Source organism: Molothrus aeneus, chromosome 15 (assembly GCF_037042795.1).
Source record: "Molothrus aeneus isolate 106 chromosome 15, BPBGC_Maene_1.0, whole genome shotgun sequence".
Classification (NCBI taxonomy): Eukaryota; Metazoa; Chordata; class Aves; order Passeriformes; family Icteridae; genus Molothrus; species Molothrus aeneus.
Window position 1 is genome coordinate 1,850,995 of NC_089660.1, and position 12,194 is coordinate 1,863,188.

Sequence of the window (12,194 nt, forward strand, 5' to 3'; positions counted from 1 at the left end):
GCTGGGGTGCATTTCAGGAGGATGAGGAAAAGCCCTGCAATGGGCCATCACCCCTGCGGCACGGCTGGCTTTGCTGGCAGATCTTTAGCACGGAAATATTGATCTCGCCCCCATAAAGGCTATTTGTAAATGGTCTTTTGCAAATGCTTTTTATTGCAGGGAGAAGTGCCCGGGGGCATCCAGAGCTGTGGCAGAACAAGGCCCACCCACACGGCACCAAATGCCACGGCAAAGGCAGGAATGGAGGCCCAGCTATTTTTGCAGAGAAGGAAATCTGTTACAAACACGCCCTCACAGAGAAAGCCTCGTCTTTTCTCCCACAAATCCCTGAAATTACAGCCTGCCTGTGGGTACCAGTGTGAAGGCACCCTGTAAATTAACCCACCCTTAACTGCAGTGCTGCACAATCCCTGGATTGCTGCAGCACAGCACACACAGGGGCAGAGCCAAGCAAAGATAAACCCAGAGATCCAACAGATTTCAGCTGTTGGCAGAGCTCTGCTGAACCAGCCACCACCAGAGGCTGGCAGAGAACATTTCTCTCCACAGTCACCCAGGAGCAGACACAGCAGAAGGTGTGGAAATGCCTGGGCAGGTTATCAGGGCAGGAATCACTGACACCAAGCCTGTGTGTGTGCATTGCTGGGAGTCCTCCTAAAGCATCGTTAATAAAATGCTCAGCCAAATGCTGCTGTGGCCCTGTCACAGACAATGGGACCTGGAACAGCCAGAAACCTTCCTGTGTGCAGCCCCAGCTGGCTGGAGTTGGAATGAGCAGCAGTTTGAGGCAGGGAAAAGGCAAGAGAAATCACTGCAATTCTTCTGTTTTATTAGCAAATGGACATATCTGGACAGCTAAAGGAAATCAGACCTTTCCAACATCAACTCAAATGTTGTTGTCAATTTCTTGCACTGCTCCCACACATCTGTCTTTCATACAGACAGAACCTTTGGGTAAACAAAGAGCACAGAAACACACAAAAATTACAATATATACACATTTTCCCTCCACTTCAATGGCCTTGGGTTTCTGGACATTAGCAACGCTTTGTTCGTTTGATTTTGCAAATAATACCAAAACACCTCGAGTTTTAAAATAAAAAAATACTACAATATTCACAATATAAAACTTAAATACTTTTTTTTTTTTTTTTTAATTAAGGTACTGCTAGGAGCTATTGAGTGATCACAGCTCTTCCAACAGAAGCTCTGCTGCTGAAGCACTGGAAGTTAAGGTTCACAAAGCAACATCCATTTCATTCTGCACTGCTCCTGGTCAGAGCTCAGATCTTGCCATGCTCATGACAGTGCCACTGGAGATTTGTCCAGGTGTGGAAATGTCTAGAAGGTACATGACACTTCCTCTCCTCTGCTATTCCTGCCCTGTTCATGTATTCCTGTGTTTTATTGAACAGTCGCCGGATAAAGTGACTGCAGAGGAGCAGCTCATGGGTCAGTGCCCTCCCTGCAGGAGTTACAGAAACAGGGCAGAAAAAGCAGCAAGAAACAAGGAGAAATTCAACCCACCCTTCCACAATCTCATCCAGGACAAAAAACCATCAATAAGTGTGCTTGAAAGGCAAGGGAATCAAATTTTACCTGTGAAATCTGGATTCTGTGATGGAATCCAGGTTTGGTTATTTCATTTTCACTTCACCTTTCAGAGGAAACAGAAACTGGGACAAACAACAGCTAGAGGATTTATCTCTTTGGTAACATCTGTGAAAGTCTCTCAGCATTGCCTCCGTTTCACAGGAATCATAACACCTGCCAGGATCCTGTAGAAGTTTTGTAGGTTTCACTGGGAGAAGAACTTGCCCCAAATTCAAGAGGGCCTCTGTGAGGGTGGGGAAGACTGTAGAGGAGCTGGATCCCTCAGAGTCCTGCTGCAGCCACACTGCAGTGCCTCAGTGAGAGCAGACCCCAGACAGACAAACTGAATAAACCATATTTCAGTACAGACAGGAGGTCTGGAGTGCATTTTAGGGTATTTCCTTAAGGCAGAAGTGGGTGAACACTGGCTGAGGGGACAGGCAGAGCTGGCAAACCCAAGTTGGACTGAGTGGCTGTAACATTGTTTTCACAGTCGAGTGGCTCCATGGGTGACTTTAAAGAGGATTTGGATCCCATCACTCCTGGTCACACTCAGCTGCAGCCTCTCTGTGACAGAAAACTGTCTGTAGTGTAAAATGTCAGTGCATCTGTTTGGCTCCTTACAACTGAAGTTTCACTTTCAAAGTTGGCTTCCACCTCTCCCCTCATACTGCAAGATTCAACTGATACAGCAGGGGCTGAAGAGGCAGCAGAGACCTCACTGTGCCAGCTGAGGACATGGGCTCCTCCTCGCTTTTGAGGAAGAACAGCCACGTCTGTAGTGTCACATTTCATATTTTACCATTCTTCTCTGGAGAAACAGCAAACCCTGGTGACCTGCTCAGCACAACAATGGATAGGAAGTCCTGTTTATCTCTGAAACTTCCAAAACCATGGTAATGATACAAGACACTGAACAAGAGGTCTGCCCATGAGCTAAGGCTGCCAGAAGTGCTGTTTCAGGGCTGAAATCTCCATAACCTACTGCACAGAGGCAGAAACCCACACTCCAAAAAGGATCCGCTACAGACTCACACCACAGCTGTCACTAAAGAAGGTTGCACGGAGCAGGTTAGAAATGTGCAAATTACTTAAATTTCTGGGCTGCCAACCCACTAACTGCACACAGTCTCCCTAGGTGAAAGACTGGCAGTATTAAAGGCTGTAACAATCTTGAAGTCCACCACTAAAGGGTTTTTCAGCTGAAGCCTCTGAAGGAATGGGAGAAGAATAAATTTTCTTCCAAACCAGGGATGGCATTCACTCTAAAAGTAAAGCACTTTTGGAAGTGCATTTGTCAGGTTATGGAACCAATTCCAGAAAGTAAAAGGAAAGGAATGAACAAATCAGTAAGAAACAAGCTGAAAACCAACCATTCCTGGTTTTGTGGCTTAACTGTTCTTCTGTCATTTGACTGCTTGCTACTCTGCAAAGGGTTAAATTCTGATCCTCCTCAGTGACTGCATCCTTTCAGCTGAGATAAATGAACTCCCAGGCAATAGGGCCAGTGGGAAATACATATGTGCTGTGACAACAACATGCCTCCAACCAGGAGGACAGCTCGAGGTCAGCTTTCACTTCCTCAGCCTTCTGCTTTTCTTGCTTTCTTGTCACTGCTGCTAAAATTGGTTCAAGGGCACTTGAGACTTTGGAGCAAAAAAGGTTTTTCTCCTTGCATCAAAACCCAAAAGGTTTCATATTTACTAGGATCATTGAAAGTAGAATCAGAATGAGGACTGGAAGTTGGTGTAATGTGAGGATCTCTGCCGGAGAGCTGAGAAAACAGAACAGTCCAGATTTCCTGCTTAAGGGCACAGCTCCATTTTGCCAGCAGCTGCAACAGAGAGCACATAGTTTATCATGCTTGAAAGCTGCACAAATACCCACCAGGGAAGAGAAATTACTCTCCTCTAAAACATACATTTGGGTTGGAGATTAAGAGATGTGAGGACAGTTTTCTGGCTCCACCACAAATCACCGTTCCCTGTTTTACCTTTGGGAACAAAGAGTCAAGCTAGAATTTTACCTGGAGAAGGAATATTAACATTAGTCTGACCTAACAGCTGAATTCTTTTAAACCCTCATCTCTATTCAACTCTAGTACAACAGAGATTCCATGAATTCCTGATTGTTTTCCTGAAGCAACATAAGAAAAAGCTGCCCCTAAATGTTATTTCAAGTGATCATCTTCACCCCATCCGAGGGGTGTGGGGACAAGGGAAGACATCAAATCCAAGTGATAAGAATACTCATCCCTCTGGACTTTTCCCAGTGCTTTGCACATGAAAAGCCTCACCACATCCCTGTGAGGTAGGTCAGTATTATTAACAGTCCCTTAATACAGCTGTGGAAAGTGATGCAGAGAAGTTCCTTTCCTGGAGGCCACTGCAGGAGATGGAACAGGGAGACAAGAAGAGAATTTCCCTTTCTCTCCACATCTCCCCTCTTCCCCATACAAACCATGGAGAAATAAGCAGAGAAGGAGGCTACAGTGCCCCAAATTTCTGACCAAACAGCAGGACCCCACAGCTCCAAGGAGGATCATTAAATACACAAGTACCTCAGGAGGAACGGCGGCGACCCCGAAGCCATCCCACGACACAAACCCAGCTCAATAAATAAGTAAAATACAAACAGCTGGCACTGTCCCCAGCCCAGCAAGGTGCCAGGTGGAGCAGCTGGAGCCACGTCACTCCTGCGCCTCCACGGCCACGCCGACCAGCGCGTGGCGGATGGTGCGGCCGTGCAGTTTGTAGCCGTCCTGCGTGACCAGCGCCACGGTGCCTGGCTGCACGCCCTCGGCTGGCACGTGGCAGACGATCTCGTGGTCGTAGGGGTCGTACCTGCCCCCCACAGGGTTCATCTTCTGCAGGCCGTGCTTGGCGAAGACGCTCTGCAGCTTGGCCTCGATGAGGGACAGCCCCTCGTAGATTTTCTGCAGGGTGGGGTTGGGGTCGCTGGGCTCCTCGGCGTGGCCCGCGGCGCTCTCGGCCGTCTTCTCCAGGATGTCTGCCACCTCCACCAGGTCCCTGCAGAAACTCTGGATGCCTGCAGGAAGGGAGTGAAGGACAGCTTACAGAACATCCAGCACCAAGGGCAGACAAAGGCACGGTGGTTTGAAGGCACCTTTAAAGCTGCTCGTTGATTTGGAGTTAATTCGGCAAGACCAGGAGGTGGTTTCTGATTGCTGGAACCAAAGCTTCAGCATTAAAAGTAATCTAAAGATTCCCCAAACCAAGGTATATGCAGGAAATGCACATCCATACCATGACCATTTATATATTTGGTATTCCTGACAAAACAGAGCATTAATGTCTCACTCCAAACAGGTTTTTGCAACTCAGATTTGTCATTTAGGGCTCTGCTCCGCATTCCCTGCTCCAGTCCCATTTGTGTGGCAAAATTTTGTCACACAAATGCCCATTCCACAGGGAACAAACACAATGGGGGGAAGCAAAAACAATGCATGGCTATTCAGAAGTACAAAGTCCCCAATTTATTCATAGCTTAAAACCATTGTGGAAGGACTGAACCAAAATGGTCCTTGGGTTGGTCATGAAAAGCCAGGCAGGTTTTATCATTCGAAAATAATGACAAAAGGGTTAGACTGGCTGCATTTCCAGCAGTGGTTCCTTGCACAGTGCAGAAATTCCAGGAAAAGCTGCCTCCCTCAGTTACATAAATGTCATAACTCCCTGACTGGAATGACACATTAGGGAAACAGAAAATGAGGCAATAGTCAGGTGCTGTCTGCAGCTGTACATGTGAACAAAGGGAGAGGAAGGAGATGCAGCAAAGCAGCAGACAGAAGCCCAGCAATTACCACTCATTTCATGGAATCAGAGTCACTGAGGCTGTTCAAGACCTTTAAGATCATCAAGTCAGCACTGCCAAGGCCACCACTAAACCTTTCACAGTCTTTCCAACACCTCCAGGGATGGTAGCCCCACCTCTTCTGGGGGCAGCCTGTGCCAGTGCTTGGCGACACTCTCAGTGAAGAAATTTCTCCTAAAATCCAATCTAAACCTCCCCTGGCACAACTTGAGGCTGCTTCCTCTTGTCTTACCTCTCATCAATTGGGAAAAGAGACTAACCCCACCTTGCTATAATCTCCTTTCAGATTTTCCTCTTATTTACACAACTCCAAGTCTCACTCTGTGAGCAATTTCTAATAAGGAAGTTATTTTTGATTCGTGCTACATATCAAATCCCAAAAGCTCAAAAAACCCTCTCAAAATCAATGATCCTGCTGTTGATTATCTCCAAACTCAGCAGCCATTTTATAGCACCATGGGTGGAAAGTAAGAAAATACAGCAGCTCTAATTTCAAGGCTGCTAGAATTAGCTAACAATAAACCTCTTGAGATCCATGCATTATGGAGAAAAACAGTTTTTCATTCTCAGAGATGGTTCTGGCACAGTGCAATGCCTGAACAGCACTTTCTTCCCCCCTCACCTCCTTCTGCTGCCAAAGCTACAAATCCAGCTCGTTTCACTGATGCTAAAATATTTCTTTTAAAGGTTTTAAACATCTAATCTAGAGATTGACAACTACTGCCCCAGGCTGCATCCACCTCCAATGAACTGAAGCACAGGAGGCTGTTAATACAGAAAAGGAGATCACAACCTGATGACACAGCTGAGTATAAAATGCACCCTGCCAGAGCCAATCCTCAGCACACAGCAGAGCTGCATTTTCAACCAAGTCAGCAGAACTAAACTCAGCTACACTGGGACTATTTAAAAAAAAAAAACAACCTCACAATTCTGTGATTCTGTGGGTAAACCTGATAGGACAGGACACAGCTGGACACAGAGAAAAAAACAGTGATTAAGCCCAGATATCAAGAGTCCAGGCCAAGCATCATAGCAGGATTTGAAATAAACGTGGGAGGGCAGGACAGGGGGACAGAAAGCTGCTGATCAGCATCTTCTGCTCAGGCAGGCAGGCCAGTGCAGTAAACACAGCTCTTCTGCTTACCAAAGAGTTTGGCATCTTCCACAAACTTCTGTGTTCTCCTCCGGACATTTTCAGAATCTGCCAAAGCTCTCCGGTATCGCTCCTGTAACCAGAGGGGACACATCCAAGCTGCAGGTGAAACCCTCTCTGACACTGCAAACCCCTCAGAAAGGCTTTAAAGAGAGAAGGTTGTGCTGGGCTGCTGCATTTTCACACAAAGACAAGTCTTTCCACTGATTAACCAAAAACTGCAACTCTTTCACAAGACTCAAGGCCAAAAATATTCTGGGCACTGAATGGCTGAATTCAGCTGAACAGCCACGGTCAGGCTGCTGCTGAGATCCTGCTCTCTCCAGCAGGCAGCTCTGTGACAGCTGATTTCTCACTCAGGGCAGCATTCTCAGGGTGATTATCTCCAGAACAGCCCAGTGCTGTGGCATTTAATCCTCCCTCAGTCACGTGCAGTTCTTCAATATAGAACCTGATTTCCATCACACACGGGCACTTAAAAGGGCTTTCCTGCTCAGATAATCTGGATCTAGTGTGACATAAAGCTGATAAGGAGTGTCCAAAGGAGGGGCATGAGGGTGGGGAAGGGTCTGGAGGGGCCATGGAGGAGCAGCTGAGGGCACTGGGATTGTGCAGCTGGAGGAGGCTGAGGGGAGACTCCTGGGACAGGGACAGGAGCCAGGGAAGGGCTGGACCTGGGCCAGGGCAGGGTCAGGCTGGATTTTGGGAAAGGTTTTTCCCCCAGAGGGTGCTGGCACTGCCCAGGCTGCCAGAGCTCCAGGAGGGTTTGGACAGCGCTCCAGGGATGCCCAGGGTGGGATTTTGGGTCTGGGCAGGGCCAGGAGCTGGGCTGGATGATCCTGAGGGAACTCAGGATATTCCATGACTTTATGCCAACATGTGACACTAATCAGCATAAAGCTTCTGCCACAAGGCTGTGAAAGAAGTGACCAGCTCCAGGACACAGCTTTTCCTGCCAGGATCACACCATCAGTGAGTGCCCTGCTGCTGGCACTGCTGGCAGATGGTGTTTTGGGGAGGGCAGGCTGGAATTTCACCCTCTCACACTCAGGGCACAGCTGCTCTGGAGCTCTGTGTGTGTGTGTGTCACAGCATTTAGGGAAAAATCCAGGGCTGAAAACCAAACCAAGCCACTGAAGCAAAGGCATCCAGCACACTCACAGTTAAATCCCGGACCTGCTCTTCCAATTTGATGGCTTTGTGCTCCAAGGCACAGCCAGAGAGGGGGTGCTTGGGCTCCTCACTGGGGTCCTCTGGGCCACACTCGTCTCCTGTACTCCTCTGCTGAGCTGCAGTGCTGAAAGCACAGGGGCACCCTCTGAAATACAAACTAGGGACACAGAAACAAAGTTGAGTAACTTCAGGGTCCATGAGAATTCAAGATTAGTGTCAGTATTAAAAGCAGGCTGTCTTAAAAGAGGTACACAGGATTCTAGACACAATTTTAGTTCTTTTCAGAAAACACAGACAATCAGCAAAGAAACACAAAGAGGTGGGTTTAATTTCTTTTATTTTAGACTAACATGGCACACAGAGGCTTTACTCCACTTCTTTGGCATACCTTCAAAAGAGTCAGATTTTCACAGAAACACAGAATGAGATTGGAAAACACCTTCAAGACCACCAAGTCCAACCTGTACCCAATCCCCACCTTGTGACCCACCCAGAGCCCTGTGTGCCACATCCAGTCATTCCTTGGACACTTCCACCACCTCCATGGTCTTTTCCAACATAAATAATTCTGTGATTCCCTGACTGTGTTTTACTCTCCCTCCTATTACAGTTGCTTTTACAAACCAGCCTAGACAGGGCTCATTCCTGCCAGTGTGAGCCTCAGCTCCACCTCCGTCTCTCACCTCACACCAGGAAGAATCTGCAGAACAAAAGAGAATTTACTTCCAAACCAGCTCCACCCAGGAAACATTTCGGTACACATCTAACAAGGAAGGGTGTATTCTCCTTCTTTGGGAATACCTGGGCTCTTCCTCTGAGCAAAGCTTTCAACACCCCCATCGTGCAATGTTTTATATCCCCTCTGTGCAATGTTTTCCATACATTAAGTGCACATCTACCCCTGTGAAAGGCAGCAGAGCCCAGAAATCCCTGTGCTGGCACCAGCTCCACTCCCTGTGCTTTTACAGAACAATTCCACTCTGCACAGAGAGGTTAAGTTAGACCCCAGAATCGATTCAGCTGAGTTCACATTACCAGGCCTGTACCATGAAGCATTCTTCCTCTTTAGCAAGGCTGCATTGCTCAGGTTCAATGTCACACAAGTGCACAGAGTTTGTTCTGGGGTCTATCATGAAGCCTTCAGTGCTCTTCAACTGTTTTGCCCCCTTTATTCCAGTGCTGGAGCTGAGCAGAATTCAATCTCAAGGAGTTAAACCAGCTGAAAAATAACCCTATAAAACAAGAGGACTTTTCTCTCAGTGTCCCTGAATAGGTCTGCTGACAGATCAGATCAGATCAGATCAGATCAGCGCAAGTGCCAGTACCAAAGAGAAGCCAAATACGTGAGGTGTGGGGCAGGGAGGAGGTGTCCCTGAGGGTTTAGACTGGCTCAACCCTCAAAGCCCAGCTCAAGAGATCTGTGTCTGCCCAAAGACCACCAGGCATCTCCTCCCACCCCTGTTTAACAGCTCAGATGTTTCATCATTTAAATCCTTAATAGCAGGGTGCTAAATGTCCCACAGCACTAATGACAAACTTCCTCTCCCCACCTGAGGACATTTGCATGTGCAGTTTTTATTAAGCGGGCACTTAAAACATCATCTGTATGTCAAACCACTCCTTTTCAACAAATTATGTGCCAAATACAAACCTCAAAGTGCTTTCTCTACTTACACTTGCTCTAGAGAAGGATGTTCCTCAGACTAATCTTTAAAGGGTTCCAGGAATGCCATTACAGGAGAAAAACCCCACATTTCATCCCTGGCTGCTGTTTGGGTCACAAGACCCCATCTTGAATGATTTTTAAGATTCCTGTCATGTTCATTTTATTGACTGATTAACAGCACTTTATCAAAGTTAGTACATTAAACTAAAGGGAAGGACAGAGCAGGACCCCTTCACCAAGCCTTCAAAAATCAATCTGAGGCTTTCTTTGCACATAAAAACGTCCGTGGGAAGCAGCAGCTCCAAGCTTTATCATCTCACATTTCATTTCAAAGAGCTGCAGGGATGGAAATCAGCCATGCTACAGCTGAACCAAAGAACGTGAACCACAGCTGAGAAATCTCGCTGGGCCCCTCAGAGGTGAAACTCCAGTGTTTTAAAAATAGGCTGTGCAGCTCAGTTGACTCCTCTGCCCCCAAGATGCCGAAGCTGGGGAGGTTTTTCCCTCTGCCGGTGGTTCCTGGCAGGGATGGGTGTGTTCTGCGTGGGAGAGGGGCATGGAGGAGCCGGTCCCAGCTGCCTACGTGGAGCAGGGAGCTGCCTGCATGGACTCCTCTCTGCAGCCTCTGAAGCCAAATCCCAAATCCCAGAGCGCTCTCCCCGAGCAGGGACATGCCCTGGCAGTCACATGCTGCCTGGAAAAGTTATGGCCAAGAAATCCCAGCCTGACTCCGAAGGGAATTCTTCAGGTCTGTTATGCGGGAGTTGAAAATGCCGCTCAATTGACTCCTTGCTGCAGGGTGAAAGGAATTCTCCCCAACAAGTGGCAGGAGCTATTTACAGGCTGTCCACTGAACGGGCTCCATCTTCTGCAGGCTGGTTTGATCACAGCTACCCTAAAAATAGGCATGGATCCCACGGGAGGAAGCTGACACATCCCGAAGTGACAGACACGTGGAAGTCGCGGGGCGTGTGAAGGGAGTTACACAAGTTGGTGTTACAGAAAGATTTACACAGGGATGTCACAGAAAGCCAAAGAGATAAGGAAGAGTAGAGAAGCTGATTGCAGCCATATGGCTTAAGCCAAATGTCCTTCAAGATTAATATTTCAGTGATGAGAGAGGGTTTCTGATACAATGGTATCAGCACCTCTTTCTGGAGCACCCGACCATTCCGAAGTGACAATCAGCTCTCGCTAACGCAAGGGTCCTTCCCCACCCTGCTGGAACACTCCCTCCTCCTCCTCCTCCTCCTCCCAAATCAGCATGACAAAGCTCTCGAGTGCTGAGACACACAGGAACATCTGCCCTGGTTTCAGCTCTGATGAGACTGCTTTGGAAGGAAATTTAATTATTGCCAATTCCTCCGCGCTGTTTCATCAGGGAGTGACTGCAGAGATAATGCAGCGCAAGGAGGGGACTGTCCCGCTCTGGGGTGGCCGCACCTCGAGAACTGGGGCAGTTTCGGGTGCCAGGAGGTGAGAAAGACCTAAAGCTCTTAGAGAATGTCCAAAGGAGGGACACGCAGATGGTGACAGACTCATCGCACATTTTTCAGGGAAGCAAAGCAGTTTTCACTCACGTAAGAGGGAGAATTTCCTGACATGCATCTACATTTAGTCCCAAACACAGCTGCCTTTACTGTGTGCTGCAGATTTATTATATTACATTTAAACAGTCTTTTAGCGGTGCTTCTCTTCTAGACAGAACCAAAAAATTACCAGGCATTTTGGCTTTTTTTCTTTTCATCTGCCCACACTTCACTCAAGTAACCAAATCATCTTCATGGATTTCTCTTTTCTAAGCCGTATTCCGTGATGTAAAAAGAAGCATGAGTGGACATTGTTCCTGTCTAAATATTGACACCATTAAATGGATTCTCTACCCGCGACCACCCAAAACAGACCGATAGCACATGGGCTGCCTCACCACAAGAAACAAAACCCGAGGAGCACATTAAATCTGAATAATTAATGAATAAATTCATGAATAAATGGTTCCGCCGGGCGAGACACAGAACCCACCCACAGTGGCAGGAAACCACCTCCCAACGTGACTTATCGAGCGCGGAAACGCTTTGCCTTAAAAATGAACAATAATTTGCAAAAAAACCCCAAAAAACCAAAAAAAAAAAAAAAAAAAAAACCAAAAAAAAACCAAACAACTTTTCTGGGAAAGGAGTTCGGTTATGGGGGGTTATTTCTGCTCCAGGGCGTTCTGAGGAGCGCAGAACAGCAGCGTGGGGTTTCGGGGGTGAGATGGGGAGCGGCGGGGGATGATGGAGCCCGGCGGGGTCTGGCTGTGGGTTCGGGTCTGGGTCCAGATCTGGGCCAGGGTCGTGCTTGGGGTCCGGGTGTGGATCCGCTCCCGTTGCCGCCTCCGGCGCGGCGCCCGCCCGGGCCCGGCCCCGCGGCGCTGCCACGTCTGTCCCCGACACCCCGCAGCTCCGGGCCACCCCTGTATCCCCATCCCATCCCGGCCCGGCCGGTCCCAGCCCGCCCCACGTACCTGCCGGTGCCGGCCTTGCCGGCCGCGGGCAGCAGGGCCCCGAGGCGCCGCAGGGAGCAGGCGGCCATGGCCCCGCACGGAGCGGCGGAGCAGGCGGCAGCCGTGCGCCCGCGGCAGCGCCGAACTACAGCTCCCACACGGCCCTGCGAGCGGCGGGCGGGCCGGCGAGGGGCTGCGGCGTGAGGGGAAGGCGGGCATGAGGGGAAGGCGGGCATGGGGGAATGGAGGGCGGGAGGAGAGCGCTCCGCCCGCCGCCGCACACGCGG

General features: G+C 48.8%; 1 protein-coding gene across 2 annotated transcripts; it reads right to left on the reverse strand.

Moving 5' to 3' along the window:
• Positions 1-808: 808 nt before the first annotated feature.
• GRPEL2 (GrpE like 2, mitochondrial) lies at positions 809-12,031 on the reverse strand. Of its 2 annotated transcripts, XM_066560300.1 has the most exons (5): positions 11,929-12,031; positions 7,745-7,913; positions 6,575-6,656; positions 4,437-4,641; positions 809-3,427 (listed from the first exon to the last, which is right to left on the reverse strand). In XM_066560300.1, the coding sequence occupies exons 1-5, from the start codon at positions 11,994-11,996 to the stop codon at positions 3,271-3,273; spliced, it is 681 nt and encodes a 226-aa protein (XP_066416397.1). In that variant the 5' UTR covers positions 11,997-12,031; the 3' UTR covers positions 809-3,270. The 2 variants fall into 2 exon arrangements, with proteins under 2 accessions (XP_066416397.1, XP_066416398.1); XM_066560301.1 differs by having other exon boundaries at positions 3,310-4,641.
• Positions 12,032-12,194: the final 163 nt, after the last annotated feature.

What these genes read in the sequence shown, in the direction of transcription:
- GRPEL2 (XM_066560300.1), bottom strand. Translation starts at nt 11,996, where the DNA reads ATGGCCGCCTGCTCCCTGCGGCGCCTCGGGGCCCTGCTGCCCGCGGCC. An exon ending in GGCAAGGCCGGCACCGGCAG is followed by an intron (nt 7,914 to 11,928) that starts GTACGTGGGGCG and finishes CTGTGTCCCTAG; the next exon opens with TTTGTATTTCAGAGGGTGCC. An exon ending in GGAAGATGCCAAACTCTTTG is followed by an intron (nt 4,642 to 6,574) that starts GTAAGCAGAAGA and finishes CCCTTCCTGCAG; the next exon opens with GCATCCAGAGTTTCTGCAGG.